Genomic DNA, 23,150 nt, shown 5'->3' on the forward strand with positions numbered 1-23,150 from the left:
GATGCTGCTTGGCCTGCTGTGTTCATCCAGCTCTGCACCTTGTTGTCTCAGATTCTCCAGCATCTGCAGTTCCTACTATCCCCCCATTACAACTACAGTTCCCCTTACTCTTCAGCCTATTCCTTTGTCCAGACTAATCTGCCCTTATTTGTTTCCTATGATCTTATTTTTGTCTGCATTTTATAGCCAGTGCATGGTATCATAGGACAATACCTTCAGTCTCTAATGGTAGCTGTAATCTCATTGATCTCCTGACTTCTGACTTCTGACTGCGCTTAAGTTCCTGCCTTTTCTGAGGCTGTAAACCACTTCCTTGACCTAAACCTAGTTCCCACATTTGTAAACATTGCAAGCAAACAGACCTCATTTTCCATTTAATTTACTCTTCACTCAGCCACTTTCCCTTCCAGTTGTCTTTCACTGCCCTCACTTTAATTCCTCATGAGAGCTTTTATTTCTTTTTTTCCTTCTTAAACTCCCATGTTTAACCATCCTTTTCCCAAGAGTCATACAGCAGAGAAACATTTCCTTCAGCCCACAATGTCTCCGCTGACCACAAAAACCGAACTCATACTGATCCCATTTACCTGCACTTGATCCATAGCCTACTATGCCTGGCATTTTGTGCTCCTCCAGATACTGCTTCACTGCTGAAATAGTACCTGCTTCTACCACCCCCTCAGGCAGCATATTCCATATTTCTCACCCTAAACTTCTCACCCTAAATTTGTCCGCTCTGATTTTAGATATGTCTGCCATGGAGAAACGATTCACATGATCTACCCTGTCTATGCCTCTCATCATTTTGTATACCTCAATCAGTGCACACACCTCTCTTTTCCTCCCGCCCCTACTCAAACCACCTCCGCTCCAGGGAAAACCAACCCAGCCTATCCAGTCTGTCCTCCTAATTGAGACTTTTCATCCCAGGTAACAACCTGGTGAATTTCTTCTGCACCCTTTTCCAGTGCAATCACATCCTTATGCTAGTGTGGTGACTAGAACTGCACACCGTATTCCATCTGTGGTCTAACCAATGTTTTATAAAGTTGCAACAAGACTTCCTTGCTCCTTTATTCTAAGCCCCAGCTAATGAAGGCAAGCATCCCACATGCTTCACCAACCTGCCTACCTGTGCTGACACCTTCAGAGATCCATGGACTTGTACACCAAGGTCCCTTTGTTCCTCAGTACTCCCCAGGGAACTGTCATCCATTGTGTAAATTCTTCCCAATTTGGACCTCCCAAAATGCATCACCTCACACTTATTAGGGCTAATTTTCATCTGCCATTGCTCTACCCAATTTGCCAGCTGATCAATATCAGATTGTAATTTGAGATGATCCTCTTTGCCATCAACAGCACCACCAGTTTTTTTTTGTCATCTGCAATAATCCAATTAAAGCATTTTAGTATTGTGTTGCTGTTCAAATGCTGTCAGATGCCCTCCTTAACATTGCTTCATTTCACTGGCTCCTTCTTAAGTTTTCATTCTTGCGGTATTTCCCTTTCCTCTGTCCCCTTGGCTTTGAATGATCCCAAGTACTTTTCTTCCCCTTTACATTTGTTGCCACTTTGATTGTCCTGCCTTGGAAGCTCCACACCGTTTCAGCATCTTTTGGAGAGTTGGTTCTGATGTTGTAGGTTCCTTTTCTATCCTAACTACTTATTTCCCAATGGAATCAATCAATTGTTTTAATTTCCACTTTGATCTGTTTGGATTTACTGTGATCACTGAAGGATTCCTAAGTGGCCAGAAGTAGAGAACTGACATGTCTATTCTATTCATTCTGTACTTTTTGATTAGTTTAATTGGTTCGTGACAGCCAAAATTATTTTAATTTCTTTGAGCAGAGAGTTGCTCCAAACTGATTCATCTCATTTTTATTTTGGCTAAAGACTGGAATTTCCCATTGTAGTTTTAACCTTCTTGATCAACATAATCCTGCAACTTCAATCATGATTGTAAAGTAGGTGTCAAAGAGGGCTGTCTGAACAATTACTTTTGTTTAAAATGCTTTCATCAGAAATCTGGAATGTTTGTGGGTAGCAGAGGAGTAGTGGGAGGGGAAAACACTATTGGAGTTGAGTCTGTATAGGAAGGATATGGCTTTCCCAAAAGCACTTAAATGTTCGATTAATTGTTTTAAGTCTGATCTTTCTAATTCTGCTTATTTTGCTAGAGCAAATCCAGCATACCATGAGCTGCTGTTAACAGTTTTGTGGTATGGTGTTGTGCACACTTCAGCGCTTGTTAGATGCACTGCTGCTAGAATGTTTGAGGTAAGAATTTCAATGAAATCATTCTTTAACAAAAATCAAATGTAAAAAAAATCAGCTTCCTGAAAATGCTATTGATATTCTACGTAATATAGATATTAATAGGGCAGTACTTGCCGTTCTCGAGTACAGCCGAATGGGAGTTGAATGACTTCAATATAAAATGTTACCGTAGTGAAATATCTATTAACGTAGAATTGTGTGTGATTGCAATTATTACTTTTGTTATCAGCTACTGTGTTTTAGTCGATCAAAGTGTTTTTTAGATTCTTCCTTGCTTTAAAATGTAAGCTTTGTCTGCCAGGGTGAGATCCTTTTGTGCTTCTGTACCTTACCAAAGCTGGCAGACCTGATTCAACACAGATATTTTTGAACAGCGTTGTGCACTGCAAGACTGTGTCTGCTGGTAGTACTTCAATTTCAAATTCGGGGAAGAAGTTTCAGCGGAGTGGGGATGTTGGTGGTGGCCTTTGTGGGTATGACTTGACAGACTAGAGTCTGAGAGTCTATTTACTGTGAATGGAAAATCTAGGGAGGGGAAGGAGTTAAGAGGCTATGTCTCGTGGCAATAAATCACTATTTAGGTCTAAGATGAGAAGGATTCTTTGACTCTGAGAGCTGCAGACAGATGAGCATATTCAAAATAACAATTGGGAGATTTTTGGAAACTAAGGCATCCAATAGGTCAGGAATATGACATGGAGGAAAATCAGCTTTGAAATTGAATGGCAAAGCAGGCTCATTGGATATTTTTATTTTTATAAATGAGGTTCTCATTTCACATTTACCCTTCATTTTATAGGGGGAAAATGTGTTTTAAGCTACATTATTAAGTATATTTACTAACCGGTAGCCAGCAGGTTGTGGAATCTAGAACGTTACAGTTAGAACTTGATCTGTCATTGAATGACTAATCCCAGGGATATACCCAGAAAAAGTAGACTTTGTAATGCACATCTATCCACTCACTGTATACTGGCCCTGGTAAAGTTTGTTTATATATGTTATTATTTGGAAAAAAATAATTTTTTGAGCTCAGTTTCTGTCATTTGAGGAATAAATTTGATGCAAGTGGTAACCTCTAATAATTTTTTTATTTCACACACCCAAAATGCACTGTAGGGATTTAGATGCGCTTTGAATTATTCCTTAATAAGTAGGCCAGAAAGTTGTTTTTTTTTATATTGGATTACTTCTGTGGGCAGCAATATTAATATAAAATAATTCCTCCAATGTTATAGATGTGAGACAGCTAATTATCAGTTTTTGTTTGATATTGTGGGATTCTTTTCGGAAATAAATCTGAGAGATCAGCTGATCAGCTTTGGTATGTGTTGCTATTTCATAGAAATTTTGAGCTGCTGTAGTGTTTCAAACCCTGTAAATGTTGAGCTGTTCTGTAGAAATTGTTGCTTCTCTAATTTTTGTTTGCTCTTTTGTTCTTCTCTCTCTTCGATGTGCCATGCTACTTCCCATGATACTCTGCTCACTCTTTCTACGTATCACATGTGACATCCCTTGTTCTGCCCAATCAGCTGTTGGTGAAGGGGGTGAATGAAACTCTGGTAGCCCAGAGAGTTGTCCCTGCTCTTATCACTCTCTCCAGTGACCCTGAAATGTAAGTTTCTTCCTAACCGGTTAAAGCGCATCACTTTTCGGTACTTTGCTGAGAAATCACCCTTTGATTTGTTCACTTACTCTCACTGCAGCGATGCACAGCTAATCTTGTAACCAGCTGCTGCAGGCATTGTTAAATGTGCAAGCTTATGTTAGAATTGACTGTGACTAAAACATGCTTGTTTTGCAACGCATGGCTCCTTGTCCCAGTTTTGAGATTGTGGAACACTGGGAACAATGAGCTTTGTAAATAACTCGATCCATTTTTGTAATCATTCACATCAATGTCATTCAAAATCTTGAGAAAAGCACTTTGCGTGTCATGCAAATAAGCCCCAATTATGCAATGTTTTAATTGAGGTTGATGAGTTTTTGTTGTGTAACAAGTTTTTGTGGCTGAAGTCACCACCTTCAGATACATTGGTTTTACCACAGAGAAATCTTTCGTATTGATTGGCACAGTGGTTCCAAACTTCTGTTATTTCTGTTTTGCCTGTCATTTACTTCCATAAACTTCAAATCTAATGAAATCTGGCCTCCCAATACAGCTATTTTAGCAAAATATCAAATTAGACGGGTGATTTTTTTTTCAGAGCAAAAGGGATGCGTGGATTTTGTTTAACCAACTAATTTCTCACAGGTTGATATTAACTAGCTGTTGAGCATGTGCCATATGCCTTGCCTTTATCGTGTGTGAATACTTCCTTGAATGAACTGAGAGTCTGAGTGCTCATTCTCTGTTAACTAATCAATCCTTTTCATCAATGTGTTGTTTTGTTTTATTTTTGTTGCATTTTTTTTTTGACTGGTTACAGCTGATCGTGCGAGGCATGAATGAAGCCTTAATTGACAAGCGGGTTGCACCGGCTCTTGTTACCTTATCCAGTGACCTTGAATTGTGAGTTGTTCAGACTGAGACCATAGACTTAAACAGAAAAAAAAAGCAGAAGAGAGCAAGAAACCTAACTGTCAATTTTGACACTGACTTCTGTGAAATAACATTGCAGTATTCTCGCCAGATTTGATAGCTGACCAACTGATAATTCTGTTTATAGCAATCTGTTGCTTAAACCTTATTAAATTAGCTTCCCTTTGTAAGTTGTGCTCAAATGCATCACAGTTCATATTTGAACATGTTGCCTTTTGTAATATAAATGTTTGACGTACTCTGCAGTCACCATCTCTGACATCTATGAAGTGCTGATGAGGAAATTGTATATTTTAGATTTTATTCACACTAACGTTTATGTTTAAACAGTCTAACAAAACTTACACACTAACTTATACTGCAAATATGTGTATATTTTACATTGATACTTTATGGAGGTGCAAAGATGCTAACACTTTTCTTCCTCTTTCCAGCTCAGTACGAATAGCTACAATACCTGCTTTTGGCACTATTATGGAAACAGTAACCCAGAGAGAGGTACAGTCATAAAAGACAAACTGATTTGAATATCTGTTGCACTGTGTCTATTTGTTGTTTAACACCTCAGACCTGGCAGGTTGTAACTATAATACATAATAGATACAATGCCCATTATTTGATACAATGATCCGATACAGACTTGAAGAAAACAGTTGAGCTTGAAACATTGAATGCCTTTGTGATTTATTACATGCTTCAAGGCAAACTGATCATCCTAAAGCCAAGTGTTTCAGGTATAAATAGAAGACACAGGAAAAACTCAATAGATCTGGCAGCATCTGTGAACATAGAAATAGTTCAAGTTTTGGCTTATTGATGTTTTTTCAGAAGTGGAAACTCTTTAACAAGTGAAACAGACTTCAAGCAAGTGCAAATAAAACAAAAGAGTTAAAGGGAATGGTCAATCACAAAGAGAAATTAAATGCACTTGCTTAAAGTCAGTCATATCTGTAACTTTTTTTCAGTTCTGAGTAAGGCTGTTGGCCTGAAATGTATTGTATCTGTATGTCTTCACAGATGCTGCCAGACCTGCTGAGTATTTCGGGCATTGTGTCTAGTTTTAAGTTAATGATGAAGACTGACTAAAAATAATTAATTTTGTACATGCATTAAAATTATGGTGAAAAGATCCATAAACAACACAAGTTGATGATTTAAGCCAAGTCAAGGCTGAAATAGTGGAAATTAACAGTATATTTTTTTTAAAAAGTGTTAGGTTTGGGTGAAGTTTCTTTTGTAAGGATTGCACAAAGACAGATGAGACACTTTTACGGGGCTTTGCAAAGCTGAAGAGAGAAGAATTGATCATGGTCACTGGATAGACATTCACAGCACTTGTAAAGAGTCCAATTAACTAGTGACCCATGCCCAGCTTTTCTTTTTCCAGGTTACTGATTGATGTGCTATATGTTTCCTGTTTTTGATGCCAGTTAACTTGTTTTTTTTCAGCAACTGAAGATTATCCTGATGTGGTGATAGGTGTATAACTTTTATACATGTATTAATATTTTTGGAATTTAGATTTCAGAATAAAGGCAGCTGGGTGTTGGTTATTTCTGTGAAGGGTTTTCTTTTCCAAAACAAAAACAAGTTCAGGGAGTCCTTCTGGAAAAGTGTTTAATTCCAACATTTTGTCAGAGAGTAGGAGACTGCAGACTCTATGGCGTTAAAAGAAAGGTGTTTACACCGTTGGGTTTATGACCTGTAGTATATGCATGTAAGGTCATTAACTGTGTTTTCAATTCAAAAGAATCTAGGGTGAGCAAGTTTATTTATTAATTCAGTTCAGAAGTCATCAGTGTTGACTGAAAACAAAAAGTGCTGGAAATCCATGGGTCACATAGCATCTATGGGCATAGAGCAAGCTAACATTTTGAGTCTAGATGACCCTTCATCAGAGCTGTTAGCTTGCTGTCTCTCCGTGGATGCTGTCTGACCCACTGTGATTTCCAGCATTTTTTTTTTTGTTTGTTTTTGTTTTCAGTACAGATTCCAACATCTGCAGTAATGTTCTCTCCCCAGTGTTGAGTTTAGCTGCCAGTTTACCTTCCATCATAGAAGTAGTAATTGTGGCAGGGAAGAAGGCACCATAGCAGAAGGATTTAGTTTATGAAGCTTTCAAGCCAGGAGAGTTTGGTTAGAAACCTGAAGGTCATTTAAACTGTCAAAGTTGAAGTTCTGTAATTTGTGAAAAGTTCACGTTGACAGATTTGGAAAGGACTCAGTAAACTCTTCGCACAATCCAAAGGAAAGAGCCTGGATGGAGTCAGTTAAGTCGAACCCTAAAAATCTAAGATCGGGATTGTAATTTCTCTGGACCTGAGTCTCTATAATGGCATCGGGAAACGTAAAAACTGTTTGGTGTATGTTGTGGTATCCTTCTAACTGTCTTCTGTATTTAGATAACTTTTTATTTCTTCTTTTCTATAATAAACTTTGTTTTTTAAAAAAACACTGCAGCCTCATATGAAAATGACTGACCATGTTAACTAACAAAACAAAAATAAAAAGATCTATCAAGCTAGGTTTCTTTTGGAATCTGATCTGTTCAGTAGTACCATCAACTGGGATCATAACACAGTCAGAATAGGAATAGAGTCCATTGTTTAACAAGTTTTTGGCTCTGTCTTTAGCAAGAATGCAATATGAAATGACCGAGATTCAAATTTTTTTGTAGCAGCCTGGGTGTTTAAATGCTAATTGACTCCCTCCACTTCATTTTAACAGCTTTTGGAAAGAGTCAAGATGCAGTTGGCTTCGTTTCTTGAAGATCCACAGTACCATGATCAACACTCTCTGCACGTGGAAATAATCAAGACTTTTGGAAGAGTTGGGCCGAATGCTGAACCAAGATTTAGGGATGAATGTATGTTTGTTTTTTAATGCTGTACATCACCTTGCTTTCCTCACCAATACCAGAATTCATACTTTTAATTACATATTAAGCTTTAACAGGTTTTGCATCAAAAGTTAATATGTAGATTAACTATTATTTGGAGGTATTCCAGAGATTGTACGTTGGTAATATCTGGATAAATTCTGAGACCTTCAGTACGTAGATGGTCCTCAACCTCTGTAATGCAAGGAGTGGTGAAGGAATTAGATCAAGTGCAAGAAAGAAAAGAAAATGACACCTTACTTCCATAAAAGTCAAGATGTCTGCCTTTGGCAGGCATGTTTTATTGTAACTGTAATTGTATATATAGTTGAGTGGGCACCACATTACTCCTTGTCTTGGAAAGAGTCACTAGTGATAATTGAATATCTTTGTTTTTATATATAAATTATTCCATTGATAGGAAGAATAACTGGTCTTCTTTGTATAGTTGACTTTTTTTTTTCCTGTTGACAATATAGATCCTTGTAACACTTGCCAGACTTCAAATAAATTATGGCACTGTAACTTCATCTCACTCACTAGCTATCCCATGTGGCGGAGTTCGCATACTGCCTGTATGCTGTCGGTCTGTCCTGGTTCCACAGTGTAATTTATTTTATTGCACATGTGGCTTATTAGAATCCGATTTCCCATTTATATTGTAGGAGAAGTCAAACAGTGAGACCCTTCCCTATGTTGTGATGACTGAAAGGGTACAAAAGAGATGTTAGCAGGAAATTAAAATGTTAACTAAATGGGGAGCAGAAAGGGAAAGATGATCTCAGTGTTACATCAGTGCTCCAGTAACTCTGGAAGTCATTGCCACAGAAGGCTGTGGAGGCCAAATCATTGAGTGTATTTAAGACAGAAATAGGTTGTTGATTAATAAGGGGATCACTAGTTACAGGGGGAAGGCAGGAAAATGGGGTTGAGAAACATCAGCCATAATCAAATGGTGCAGCAGACTCGATGGGTGGAATGGCTTGATTCAGTTCCTACATCTTATGCTCTTGTAGCCTGCCTCCATGCACTTTGCTTTGCATGTGAGCTGCAAGTCTTGAAGTGGAAACCAGGTACTTTCCCATACATTAAAAATAAAACATTTGGAGGAAAAGCAGGAGAAGCTGAAATGAGGCATACAAATAGCTGGCTTTATACAAGGGTTTGTTTGGCTGGGTCTGTTTTTTGATGCAGACCCTCAGCACATGCTAAATGAAGATGTAATGTTCTATGTAAAAGAAAAGGCAGGTTCACCTTCCATTTTAAAACAAAAGTTACCCACTGTCTTTTTTCCCCCCTTTTTACACAGTTGTTCTCCCTAACCTACACAAGTTGGCGATCTCAAACAACCAGCAAGCAATTGACACAAAAAGATTGGACATTGCCATTCAGTTGTTTGAAGCCTATAGTGCATTGTCCTGTTGCTGTATCCTTTTCTATAATGCACCTAATGTTTACGCTGACCTCATACAAGTGAATTGGGAAAAGCATTACCCTTCCGAAAAATTTGAATGCCTCCATTTAAATTGTTTTTATTTAATTACCATTTATATTTTTAATCCCATCACTGGTTAATGCATTTGTATGAACAAAGATTACTTCTAAGTTTAAGCATTTCAGCAGCTCTTAATTTGCTTGTGGTTTATTTAACTAATAAATTGTTAAGTAATATTTTTTTATAACCTTTGATTTAAGAGAAATATATTTTTAAAACAGCTAATTACATAAGTGAGAGTATTTGAACACATGCAGAGAATTTTCATGTACCTTGTCATTAGAACTCTGTTTTGGACCTGAGCCATGTGCAGCCAGATAGATCCAAGCTAACACTTTTGTAAACTTCCCAAGTAAGGAGTTGTATCATATATTACACATCAATATGATTGTAGTTTTACCTGTTCTGGTCCCCATCCTGGACTCAAATGATTGAATCAAGGCATATAAAAATAATGACTGGACGAGACTGTGTCCACATTTAGAAATTATTTTGTCAGACAGTGGTGGACCAGAGATAAATTCCACAATGTAAGAACTAGATTAGATATAGTGGAGTTCTAGGTGGGAGAGATTAAATGGCAGAAGTGTTCATTGTGCTAGTACAAAAGGAATTGTAATGGGACCTTTTTTATTTTTGTAGGAAGGATCTATATATACGGTAAGTGTGGGTAGCAAAATCATCTGTCCATCATTAGGAGCTAACAATGAGAGGATAAAACCAAAAGCAAAAGAGAAAATAAAATGTTAAAATCTACAACAAAAGCAAAATACTGTGCATGCTCAATATCTGGGAAAAATGTAGTGCTGGAGAAACTTAAATTTGGTGTTAAAAAGAAGAATCCTGTTGTACTCAAGACATTAACCCTGTATCTCTCCACAGTTACTGCCAAACCTCCTGAGTTTCTCCAGCTCTTTGTGTTTATAACCTGTAACATTAACTCTGTTTTTCTGTCTCTGTCTCTCTCTTCACCCCCCCAACTCTTTTCCCCCCACCAATCTCCCCTCAACAGATGCTGCCAAACCTGCTAAGTCTCTTAGCACTTTCTATTTTTGTTTACAGTCTGAGAGTATCAAACACTTTGAGTGTGAAGGACTGTTAAATGTATTCAGGAACAGCACCCTCATCTTTTGATTTTATTTTTCCATCTTGATATTGTATATGGTTGTCCACCTATTCTGAATTAGACCACTATGAATGACTGGCTGTTCCTCCATGGCCAGGAAAAACAACAACATTTCTTCATTATCAGCTCTACTTTCTTATAGAAAACATTGTAGTTTTAACTTAAAGCTCCTGATTTTAACTTTTAAAAGGACTGCACGGGTTTAGAAGACAATCAACTTTTTTTTGTGAAAAATGCAGAAGCAAGATGAACCAAAGTAAATTTAGGCAGTCTTTCCCATTTCTTCTACATAACCTACACCTTTTCCCCACCCAGAAATTGACAGTAATTAAGTTTGACAGTTAGTTTCCAGTGTCTTATAGTTAACATTACAACCAGTTCATGGCAAAATCATTCAAAGTTTAATTAGTGGAAGAAATGCTAAGAAAAGCTCAGGATCTGGGTAATGGGTCCATTTCTAAAATTTGTAAACATACTTCATTTTGAAGAATACTAATTCAAAAATGTATAGCTTTTCTTTTCATGCCATCCAGTGTTCTAAATCTGAATCAGTCATCCGAATCTCTTAGCCTCAAAGTAATTTCCAAACACTGATTTATGAGACTGCAAAAATAATGAATCATTTTAAAGCTTGTTAAAACTTTTATGGTCTTATGAATTCTGTCAAAGCCTTGGGGAATAGAGCAATTACTCGGGGCTTATGTTTCACAGCTTTTAACTTCAAAGAACTTGCTATGTTTCAGATAAATGTGAAAAAATACAAATGTTTGGCCAGAAACCAAGACTGTCCATTTAGTCATTCCGTTTACAATTTTATAACCCAATATGTATCTTAATCTCTCTTATGATCATTCCTAATGCCTAGTTTGTAATTAGTTTTTAATGTGTTGCCTTATTTTAAATGTGAGTGCTATGTTGAATAAAGTGTAATGTTATCAGAAAATTTCATTACTCATTCAGGGGAGGTGAATGATGGACTGGTAGCCATACAATAGCTTTGCGTAAATTCTTCATGTTCTGTCACCCTCCTATTTCTCTGACAGTAATTTTTATTAAAACTCTGATTTTTTTTTTTGAAAGGAGCTGTGTCCTAAGACTGTGAATGTGCTCATGTTTTCAAACCGGAAGCTATTTGGTGGCATTAAAATGGTTAGTCAGTGTATTTTAAAATGAAGTTGGAAGGTAACTATCCTTAACAGTTGTGCTTTCAGTTATTTCGGAAGAACTGATGGTATGCCATTTTCTCCCTGGACTGAAGTGTTTGCGAACGGATATGGAGCACCTTTCGCCAGAGCATGAGGTTTGTACCGACAAATTAAGTGATCCCGTGCACTCCCCCTCCCCGCCCACCCCCATCTCCTTTATATGTAGCTGACGAGCACTCCATTATTGAATAATTGACATATGTAGTTTATTGTTTCAGCACAAATGACCAGCAACCCATCCGCCCCAACCAGAATTCAAAGTGAAGGATGTTGGTGGAGTGGTTGTCAAGTTACTGGATTAGTAATCCAGAGCTTCAGTCTAATGTTCTGGGGACATGAAGTCAAATCCCACCACGGCAAGTGACAAAATTTGAATTCCATAAAAAAATGGCCTGATGACTGCCGATTGTCATTGAAACCTACCTGGTTCACTAATGCTCTTTGAGAAAGGGAATCTGCACCCTAAACTAAGCCTATTGAAGAATTACGAGGAAAGACTGACAGATAACATGAAGGAGAATCCCAAAGTTGTCTTTAGGCAAATAAATAGTAAAAGACTGGTAAAAGGAGGTGTAGGGCTGATCATGGACTAAAAGAGGGGATTTACACACAAGGCAAGATTAATGATTTAGCTGTTAAAAGAGTACTTTGTGTCTGTATCAACCAAGAAGGTCAATGTTGCCCAGGTGAGACTGCAGGAAGCTCTGTCACTAGAAGTGTTCAAATTGACAAAGAATTAAATTGGATTGGCTATTGATACTTTAAAGTTATCAAGGCACCGGTACTGGATGAAATCCACCCAAGGGTGTTGAGGGAGGTAAGGGTGGAAAATTGCAGGTGCACTTGTCGTATCTTTCAGTGTTCACTAGATTTGGGAAGTACCAGAGGGCATCAAGAATGCAAATATTATTATCTTTTTCAAAATGGTTTGTAAGGACATGCCCAGCAATTACAGAACAGTCAGTTTAAATTCAGTGCTGGAGAAACTTCTGCATATGACTTTTTGGGTTATATGTAGTAGCTGCATCGATTAAAAGTGGATAGTTGAGGAAGATCCAGCGTGGATTTCTAAAGGGCAAATTATGTTTGACTAAATTGCTGGAGGTTTTTGAAGTAACAGAGGGTTTATGAGAGTACTGCTGTTCATGTTCTTTTATGTGGACTGTCAAAAAGTATTCGACATTGCCTCCCCATGTGGGACTATGGCCTACTGGCATTATCACTGGGGATGTTAGTTCAGAGACCCACGTAATGTTCTGGGGACCTGGGTTCGAATCCTGCCACAGCAGATGTTGGAATTTGAATCCAGTAAATATCTGGATTAAGAATCTAATGGTGTCCATTGTTGATTGTCAGGAAAACCCCATCTGGTTCACTAATGCCCTTTAGGGAAGGAAACTGCCATCCTTACCTGGTCTGGTCTACAGGTGATGCCAGACCCACATCAATGTGGTTGACTCTTAACTGCCCTCTGGGCAATTAGGGATGGGCAATAAATGCTGCTTGGTCAGTGACTCCCTAAACCCGTGAATGAATAAAGGGAAAAAAACATAACAGACTTGTGAGAAAACATGACATGTAGCTCATAGATTGAAAGAGGCAGTACCACATGGATACATGCTAAATTGAGGAAGTGTGTGTAGAACTCCAAAAGGACAGTGACAAGTTTGTGTTGTGGGCAGATGGGTGACAGATGAAGTTCAATGCAGAGAAGTGTGAAATGATTAATTTTGACATGAAAACATTGATAGATATTATAAAACATGGAATGCATTATTTAAAGGGTTACTAGAGCAGAGGGGCATGGGTGTAGATGTGCCTGGATTATGAAGGTGGCAGGACCGGTAGAGAGAGCAGTTAATGCAGATAATACCCAGGGCTGCTTTAATAGAGGCATGGAGTACATGTGCAAGGAGGTTATGCTTAATTTATACATTTGTTTGATCGCAGCTGGGGGATTGTGTACAGCTCTGGGTGCCACACTGCAAGAAGGGTGTGAATGCATTGTAGAGAGTGCAGAAAAAATTCACACAAATGGTTTCAGGAATGAAAAGCTTCAGTTATGAGAATGTATTTGAGAAGGTGGGACTGTTCTCATTGGAGACAAGCAGGCTAAGAGGAAATCTGATGAAAGTTTGCAAAGTTGAGAGGTCTGGGTAGAGTAGCTAGGGAAAAACTGTTCCCAGAGAATGGCAGAGATTGAAAGTGATCTGCAAACATCACAAATGTGATCTTGGGGGGGAAAAAAAAAGCTTTCACATAGCGAGTGTTTCCAACCTGGAATGCATTGCCTGGAAATATGGTAGGGACCGAGTCAGTGGAGCCATTCAAGTGGGTATTGGATGATTCATTGAATAGAAACAATGCATTTGGATATGGGGAAAAGGCACGAGAGTGGCACTAAGCCATGATGCGCATTTGGCAAGGTAGCGCAGACGCACACAGCACTGGACAATCTTGGGTTAAGTACAACCTGAACCAGATGGAGTGTGAAACTCCCTCAATGCGTGCACGTCAGTCACACTTGAGCACACAAACTGCCGAATGCAAATCTTACACATGGTTCAGGGGAAACAGTATAAAGAAACAGGTCTTACTTAATGTTTATTGTCATGGTTACATTTGCTTTTTTTTCTCTATTATCTTCCATGTGACTTACCTATGATATTACTTGACTGTACAAATTAACTGCAACTTTTCCCAATCCAAGTTGTTTTTCTCTATTGTAAATTCAATTTTAAGACTTGGTTAAGCAAAAAGTGGAATGTAGGACCTTCAAAAACTAAACTAAGTAAAATGTTTGATATTTTGGCCTCCTGTTCTGTCATAGCTTCGTTGTTGTTTAGGGCACAGGCAGAGACCATTCAGCCTGTCCAGTCTATACTGGCTAGTTGCCCTCATTTCATCCACTAACACTGCAGATCTGTTTGTTTCAAGTACCTATTTGTTGTTTTTTTGTTTTTTTTGTTGCAATATTGATCATTCCCACATTCACAACCTGAGAGTGAAAGTTATTACAACTGACTACATGGAGCTTCCCTCCTGCATCATGTTTGGTTTAATTTGATATTAATAGTTGTAGGCTGGGCCTTCAGCATCTGTCTTACTGCTGCGGGGACAAACTTCAGCTGGACTGCACGGTGCAAGCACTTAAACAAGAAGAGTTACTAACTGGTGTGCTCACTGTGTCAGGCTGTGCTTCTGCCTGCATCTCCAAATACCAAGGTCAAGGTCATTTGCTGGTCACTCTCTGGGTGGTTTTGAAACATTCATTTTGTGTTGTTCCATCCTTCTCCATGCACAAAGAATCATTCACGAGCTTCAAGCCAGTATCCCAGGTGGCTCATTGACCAACCCACAATGGTGCCCTTGTATAGATATACCAGCTTAGAACCCCTCGGACTGCTTATTGAGTAGAATAGTGTGAATTTTCAGTCATTTCTTCTTTCAACAGTGGATGATGTGTCAGTGCCAAAATGAAACAAGCGATCAGTGCAATTTGCCTTTTGAGTATCGAAGTAACCTAGCCTTGCATGTCATGTTCCAGCTATGTGTTTTATAATCTATTCACACTCAAAAGCTATGACTCCCTTTGTGATTATCAGCTATGATTGAATTAATAGGAGAATAGGCAGACAAATATCCAGTTATCCAAAAGCATCTAGAAACTTGAAATACTTACTACGTTAGGGCATTCTTCATCTGGTTTGGATTTGGAAATGGTTTAGAAGTATGGAACGTTGGTAAAGTGGAGATCTGCAACTGCCCTTGCGTATGATTTATGGTACTTTTGCGTAAACTGAAAGAAAAAAAAATGCACCAAACATCAGTCCTTCTGCAGTTAATGTTTGCAGTATCCAAGGGCAAAGTGTGAAACTCTCTGAAAAACAGAGTTAAGAGCAAGATGTTTTCAAATGACCATAAACACAAGGGCAGGTAGGATGGAAGGAGGCTTTTGTGGAGAATAAATGTTGGCATTGACCACTTTGGCTGCAACTGGCCTGATTCTGGGTTGACTCAATGTCACTACGGAAGGAAAGCATACACACTTCCAGGATACTTGGTTGGCTGTCATGAAAGGTGCTGGACAAATACAATTAGTTGTTTCGTGTGCAAATATATGCTACATGTATTAAAATAATAAAAGTTGAGGTGCTACTCGCTGTGCTCCCTTTCAGGTTATTCTCGGCTCCATGATTAAGGAATGTGAACAGAAGGTAGAAAACAGGACAGCCCAAGAGCCCCAGAGGTAACTATTCACAATCTGTTGTTTATGTTGGTGAGACCGCCAAGGGATTGGGAAACAAAAACAGAAATTGCTGGAGAAACTTGGTAAGTTCGGGCAGTACCTGTGAAGAGAAAAACAGAGTTAATGTTTTAAGCCCAGTGACCCTTCTTGAGAACTGATGGCAGCTAGGAAAGGTGGTGTTGTGCTGATTGGCAGAGGTGTGGGGAGTGTAGGAGGGGGGAGGGGAAAGGAGTGAGCAGGTAGATGCCAAATGTTAACCGTTTCTCCGTTCACAGAAGCTGTCAGACCCGCTGAGATTCTGCAGTGATTTCTGTCTGTTTGTTTCAGATCTCCAGCATCCACAGTTCTTGGTTTCATTTTAGGGATTGGGAAAAGCAGGGTGACATGACATAATCATGACAAAGGACGTAGTTTGATGTTCTGATAAGATAGCCAAACTTCTGATGGAGATGGGGGAGTGAATGAGAATAAACGATTTTACTTCTAAACCTCAAGTGTCTCAAAAAAGTTGCATTTCATCAGACTACACTTTCTGTGGCTAGACCGTAGTTTTGCTAGAATCTTATCATTACCTTTCAGGATAGAAAGGCAGAGAAAATTTCTGTCTAAGTGTCACTTACGGAAGCATTTTGGCCTGCTTTATGTAAAACCTGGGAACATTCTTTTCTACCTTTAAACATAAATCGGACAAACTCCAGAGATGTCTGCTGCTTTCTGCCTGGAATTTAAAAATGTGTTTTTAAAACAAAAAAAAAAATTCAAGCAGAATAAAAACAAAAATTGCTAGAAATGTTCAGATCAGGCAACATCTGTGGGGAGAGGTTCTGAGGAAGGGTCACTCGACCTGAAACATTAACTCTGATTTTTCTCCACAGGTGCTGCCAGACCTGCTGAGCTTTTCCAGCAATTTCTATTTTTGTCTCTGATTTACAGCATCCACCGTTCTTTCGGGTTTTTATGACAGACCTCTAAAAATGGGTTAGCGTTTCAGATTATTTGAGTTTTCAAATGAACGTCCATGTGGTCCTTTGCTTTAATGTGGCAAGTTGTGGTGCATAGTGTAAATGGATAGACTGTACTGGAGGCACCCCCTGTCTGTCCGAATATCTGAAGTGTTTTAACAAGCTGGGTTGTATCTGTGCTTTGCTGTCGTAGCTGTAAGCTGTTCAAAAAGTAAGCGTCAGTTTCCAAGTAGGCAATGTCGCAGTCATATTTTTCCATTAAGTACTCCATCTCTAGTGCTTTAAAACAAAGGGAAGGAGACTTTCTCCAACAGATCATGTTTTAATAGTTGAATTTTCATGAAGGTGCAAATGTGTGCAGGACTTCAGAAGATGACCTCCCATCAGCGACCCCACCAATCTTAAGAAATATTCAGTGTAGAAAAATTGCACATTTCTCTCCTTGTGCCTCTACTTTCATGTGGCAGGGGAAAAGTTTATAAAATTAACTTCCCTCTGTCTAGTAGATCATAGGAACAGGAGTAGTCCATTCAGCCCATCAAGCCTACCCTGGCACTAATGAGCATGGCTGAGCAAACACCAACATCTTTTACTCACCCCCATAACTCTGTATGTCACTGGTAATCAGAAGTCTGTCAATCTTTACCCTAAACGTACTGAAAAAACTGAGAATCTACAGCCCTGTCTAGTAGAGAATTCCAAAGTTTCACAACCTTCTGAGTAAATGAATTTCTCCTCATCTCATGCCTAAATGGCATCCCCCTTGATTTTAAATTGTACCCTGTGGGTCTAGATTCCCCAACCAGGGGAAACATCAGAAGGCATTGGATAATTATTTGAATAGAAATTGAGTTCAGGGCATTGGAGAAGAGACAGGAAATCAGCATTAGGTTTCAGGACCAGTGCAGGCACAATCAGCCAAATCGCCTCCTTTTGCACTGTAACAGTTCTGTGATTCTGGGATCTTACTTTCACCTACCCTTTCTATCCCTTTAAATATTTGTAAATTTCAATGAGATCATGTCTCATTCTTTGAAACTCCAGAGTACACTGGCCCAACTTGCCCAATCAGTTACTCGCTTGATGCTTCTGTAAACTGTAGATGAACTGATGTTGCTGTTTCCAGTAGCAACTTGAAATGGGCTGGGTATGCCATGCAAGTAATGACTTTTGATCATTGACAGTGCAATCCTTGCATTACATTCCAAGCAAGAATGCAGCCTAACTTCTGAAAGACTAAGGCTGTTTTCCACTGATGTTCCATTTCACACTGGATATCACTGAAACAGTCCAGAAGGCACCATTAGATCAAAATTTTATACAACCATTAAACTGGTTTTGTTTTTCCATTCAGGGATGTGGGCATCTATTGCCTGTCCCTAGTTGCCCTTGAGAAGGTGGTGATGAGCTGCCACCTTGAACCTCTGCTGTCCATGTGCTGTAGGTAGACTCTCAATGCCCTTAGGGAGAGAATTAGAATTGAGTTTTACTATCACATGTACTCCAAAAACAGGCATACAGTGAAAAGTATACAAAACCGAGCACTATTGAAGGAACTACAATATATTTCCAAGGCAGGATGGTGATGGGCTTAGAGAAGAACTTGGAGGTGGTGGCGTTCTCATATTTGGTGAATTTTTAGCCTGTTGTATTTTAACCCTGCAATTGTTGATTTATTTTTGTTTCAGCGGTTTGGAATTTTAACGTAGGTTGGAAAAGACTGTAAGTTGATGTGTAACTTGAGGTGGAAAATAGTATCTTTAAATGAAATGCAAATCCTGTGGTGATGAAAAGTTATTTAATATGTAACAGTTAATGAACTTGCAGCATGTTTTCAACCAAATTCAACATAATCTCAAGTTATGTCTTTTGTTTGTTACTTCAGCTCTATGTCTATTGCTGCAAGTCTTGTAAGTGAAGACACAAAGACAAGGTTCTTGAATAAAATGGGCCAGCTCTCCACTTCTGGTGCAATGTTGGCAAATGTGTTCCAGAGGAAGAAGTGATTTGAAGCAAGACAGTCCATTTACACTAAATTGACCTCTTGTCGGTCAAAAATCTTGTACTTGAAGTAAATTTTTTGCCTTTTTAAACAATTTTGTTCTGGTAATTATTTTATTCTAACTTCCAAAGATATTTGCACTTAATATTTTTGTGTGTATATTGTGTTTCCTGTGTGATGGGTGTAAAGACGATAGTGTCGGTGTCTATGTATTTTGTTGTCTTTTGCTGTATCCAGTATTTTCTCATATGGGCAATTTTTTTTCTCCTTAGTCTGCAAATGAGACTTTGAACAGTAAATACTTGTATTATACACTGAAGCACTATATCTGTAACCTCTTGGATATATTGTAAATTCCACATCGGTGTCAAAATAATGAAGTGAAAACCATTTGTGTATTTAATTATGGGGGATCCGTTCAGACTGCTTTTATGGACTGGATTCTTGACTGATGATTAAAAAGTCACCAGCATATTCCTGTGCCTTCCGACCAGAAGAAAGCAAGACTACAGCATAATACATGACCTTGGAAATTGCCATAGGGAAGCTGTTTTGTCACTTAGTGTTTCTTTTTAAATTCAGAACTATTTTCTGTTGTGTTGCAGTAAAAATGACCTCTTTCTTTGCAATAAGCAGTTAAATAGTTCAGTTGTGTTGATGAAGAAGCCACGATTTCTTTACTAACTTTACACTTGTAAAATCAGGAATGTGAATTAGCGTATCTGTTTTGTGATGTTTATATCAAAAGACATTGCAGAAAGGCTGTGAATATTGAATTCCTGCATAGCTTTTAATTCAGCTCAGTTTTAACTGTGACCAAGGGATGTCGGTTACATTTAACTGAACAAATGAACCAAACGCAAGCTGCATGAGTGTACTGTTTACCTGCAGTGCAATACTTTTTTTTCCATGTAAAGTTCGGAGATTATTATATTTCACTAGCTGGAAGTTTGTGTAATCTTAATATAAATCTTATAATGTTTGTTTGCGCTGGTTGAAAGATTTCAAGCAAAACACAGTAGATTAGATATTCAATAATGTAATTTTAAATAGTTTGTGAATGGTGATTGAAACAATAAAAGTATTTCTGTGCCACGATCCCTTTTACGTTAATCATGTAGCATTCTTACCTTTGAGTATGGAGGAACTGACCAAAACACTTGCACGAATAAAGTTTAAAGATTTTTGTTTTCATCTATTTATTTATTAGTGTGGTGGATTGTGTGAAACATTGCTACATACCAGGTCCTTAACATATCCCAACTCGAAGTCCTAAACAATAGATTCTGATGTGAAAAGTGTAGCATTGTGGTAACATTACTAGATTCATAATCCAGAGGGATAGGTTATTGCTCTGGTTTCAGTAGTTATAACCTTTACTAAATAACATCCGTGTATTCTCTGGATGGTGCGTGGCTTGGAGGGGAACTTGCAGGTGATGGTGGTCCCATTTATCTACCGCCCTTGTCTTTCAAAATGGTAATGGACATCAGTTTAGAAGGTGCTATCTATGGAGCGGTAGTGAAATTTGTGAAGATACTATGCCTTCAAGAGGTATATTTTGTCCTGTTGCTTTTATGAAGAAAGATTGAGGAACTGAGTGGTCTGCTCAAAGCCAATAAAGTAAACAACTTGTGAGGCCTTGGGTTTTTAATGTTGGAACAATAGAAACAGCCTGGCTGGGTGGGTTCAAGCTCCCACAGAACCAGGATGTTTAGTTTTAGCTTTCTGCAGTTGCTGGGATCTTGAAGCTGGATGTGACAGTTCTTATTCCTCTCTCTGTTACAGCTAAAAGCTGGGATTCTCTTCCTGTTTCTAGAATTTCATGTGAGACAATCTGTTTTACAGAATTTGCCTTTGCCAAGGATGTGTTTATGGGATTTTACTATATTGGAATAATTAATTAGTTGTTAATATATATTTTGTTAAGCATTTCAATAGTTTCAGTTAAGCCAATTCTTTAGTTTTTATTCGGTCCATAGTTTAACTGTAAGCCAAGTACACTTTATTTTTACACTAAAGTGAAGTAGTTTGCCTAATGGAATTGCATCTGGAATGCAACGTCTTATATTTACCTCTTTTTCTTTTTTTTTAAGCAAAAAAAAGGAAAATGTTAGGATCTAGGCTATCTTCTTGACATATTTTGAGGAGGTTTAGTCTGGTCCATAACAATTTATGCGGTGCAACTTGAGCTGCTCTTGAGTGTGACTCTCTCTCCAGAGCTGAATGTTTGTGGATGTGGTGCCAATGAAGCGGGCTGCTTTGTCCTGGATGGGGTCGCGTCTTGAGTGTTGTTGGAGCTGCACCCATTCACAACCTTAAACATTAATGCCCTTCTTGTAGCAGTAGTGTTACCATTTACGGCAGGAACACAAATAATTCTCTGACAGCATCTTCCAAACCCAGGAACTCTACCTTTTAAAAGAATGAGGACAATTGTAGATACATGGGACCACCCGCAAGCTCCCCTCCAAGGCGCACACTATTCTAACTTCAAATTGCATTGTTGTTCCTTCATTTTTTGATGAAATTGCAAATCTGGAACTCCTAACAACACTGTGGTTGTCCCTACATCCCAAGGACTGCAATAGTTCAAGAAGGCAGCTCTCCAGGGCAAGGAAAGATGGATATTAACTTGTGATAAACAAAGAAAAGTAGTGAGAGATTCTGGCCCTCCTTTCTACCGCGCTACACAAAATTCCATCTATGTACGCATGGAGTGTTGCCGTAAACGATGTTTCTGTCACAAGCCCAAGTTCTTGGAAAGCTGTTCTCTGCCTGAGCTGCTGCTTTGGCAGAATTCGCTGAACCAGCCAAGGTACTCTTGCAGTTTACTGACTTGATAGTTCTTAGCTATTGTCCGCCGAAAGTTGCACTGCAATAAATAATTTAATGTGCAGAGCTGTGCAAAGTCTAATTGCTATAATAAAATGCACATACTTCTATATTTTAGATATGACCATATAAATGATTTTATTATTTCTTCCATGTACCTGTCCTTAAAAGTAAACCTTAATCTCCATGCTACTACACCTATACTGTGTGGTCTAAACTGATCATGGGAGCTTTAATTCTTTCTTGATTTAAGCATCCTGTACGAAAATGCCAATTTCTCCTAAACAAATGATGCTATGGACTACAGAATTTCAGACTGAAGTAACTAATAGTTACTTACAATAAAAAAAAAAGCAGTACAAATATTATATAATGTCAAATATGCAATCTAAATACGATAACAAATATGAATTCTGTATTACATAATGAATATGGTGAACATCTAATTTAATTCAGTTCATTATTCTAAACTAAAGAACTGCAGATGCTGGAAATCAGAAACAAAAACAGAAATTGCTAGAAAAACTGAGCAGGTCTGGCACCATCTGTGGAGAGAAAACAGAATTAACGTTACGGATCCAGTGATCCTTTTTAGGACCCTTTCCCAGCTTCAGTCAGTTCTGAAGAAGGGTCACCAAACCTGAAACTAACTCTGCTTTGTCTCCACAAATGCTGCTGGACCTGCTGAGTTTTTCCAACAATTTCTTTTTCTTTGTTTCTGGTTTGTTATGCTGTTTTTATGGTCATCTTTTATTTTACAGTTGTGAATTTATGAAATAATTATTTTGGGTGTAATTTTTGAAAGGACCGCTATACTATGCCTATTTTCTGGAAGATGCATTAAAATAAGACTACATCTGGGTATGAAAGATCCCATGACACTATTTGAAAGAAGAATTGGGAGTAATTGCAGGTGCTCTCTCTGATATCTGTCTCTCCAGAAACATCACGGATTATCCTGTCTTCATTACACTGCCATTTGTGGTACCTTGCTGTGCACAAATTAGCTGCTGTATTTCCTACATTTTCAAGCATCTACACTAAAATAGCTCATTAGCTGAGGAACTGTGATATACTGAGGTTTTAAAAGACGCTTTAAATGCAAAAAAAAACCTTTACACCATATTTTCATTTGTTAACTTTACAGGTATTGGATAACGAAGCCATTAATCTAGTATCTGTTAGCAATGATCTTCCCAGCTGCAACCGAGTAACATTTGGTCATCTTTCTGATTGTTAATTGTTAAAGTGTAGTAGGAGGCCATTCAGCCCATTGTGTGCACCGGCTCCGAATGAATGACATCATGACTTGATTCTGTTCTCTTCTCCCCATAACCTGATACATTGTGGCTGTTTAAATAATCATCAAGTGCCTTAATTGAACCTGCCTCTACCACTCTTCCAGGCAGTGCTTACTGTACTGTAACTACTCACTGTGTGAAAAAGGGTTTCTTGCACATCATATTTGCTGCTTTTTCAAATTATCTTATATCTGCGTTCCTCATTCTCAGTTTCTCCCCATCTATTCTGCCCAGCCCTCACGTGGTTTTGAAAGCTTCTATTGAATCTTTTC

The 23,150-nt window shown here is 38.4% G+C and overlaps 1 protein-coding gene across 2 annotated transcripts in view; it reads left to right on the forward strand.

Annotated features, from left to right (window-relative positions):
- relch (RAB11 binding and LisH domain, coiled-coil and HEAT repeat containing) overlaps window positions 1-19,928 on the forward strand; it is a 36,452-nt gene extending 16,524 nt beyond the window's left edge. The window contains exons 12-19 of one of the 2 annotated variants that reach the window (XM_048616901.1): window positions 2,184-2,283; window positions 4,713-4,795; window positions 5,260-5,323; window positions 7,553-7,691; window positions 9,013-9,129; window positions 11,536-11,624; window positions 15,708-15,778; window positions 18,626-19,928. In XM_048616901.1, coding sequence (XP_048472858.1) covers window positions 2,184-2,283; window positions 4,713-4,795; window positions 5,260-5,323; window positions 7,553-7,691; window positions 9,013-9,129; window positions 11,536-11,624; window positions 15,708-15,778; window positions 18,626-18,746 — 784 coding nt within the window. In that variant the 3' untranslated portion in view covers window positions 18,747-19,928. Of the gene's footprint in view, window positions 1-2,183; window positions 2,284-3,815; window positions 3,899-4,712; window positions 4,796-5,259; window positions 5,324-7,552; window positions 7,692-9,012; window positions 9,130-11,535; window positions 11,625-15,707; window positions 15,779-18,625 lie in introns of both variants that reach the window. The other variant, XM_048616892.1, reaches the window with a different exon arrangement.
- The last annotated feature ends 3,222 nt before the right edge of the window (window positions 19,929-23,150 follow it).

The sequence above is a fragment of the Rhincodon typus genome, chromosome 2 (genome assembly GCF_021869965.1).
Source record: "Rhincodon typus isolate 14 chromosome 2, sRhiTyp1.1, whole genome shotgun sequence".
Lineage (NCBI taxonomy): Eukaryota > Metazoa > Chordata > Chondrichthyes > Orectolobiformes > Rhincodontidae > Rhincodon > Rhincodon typus.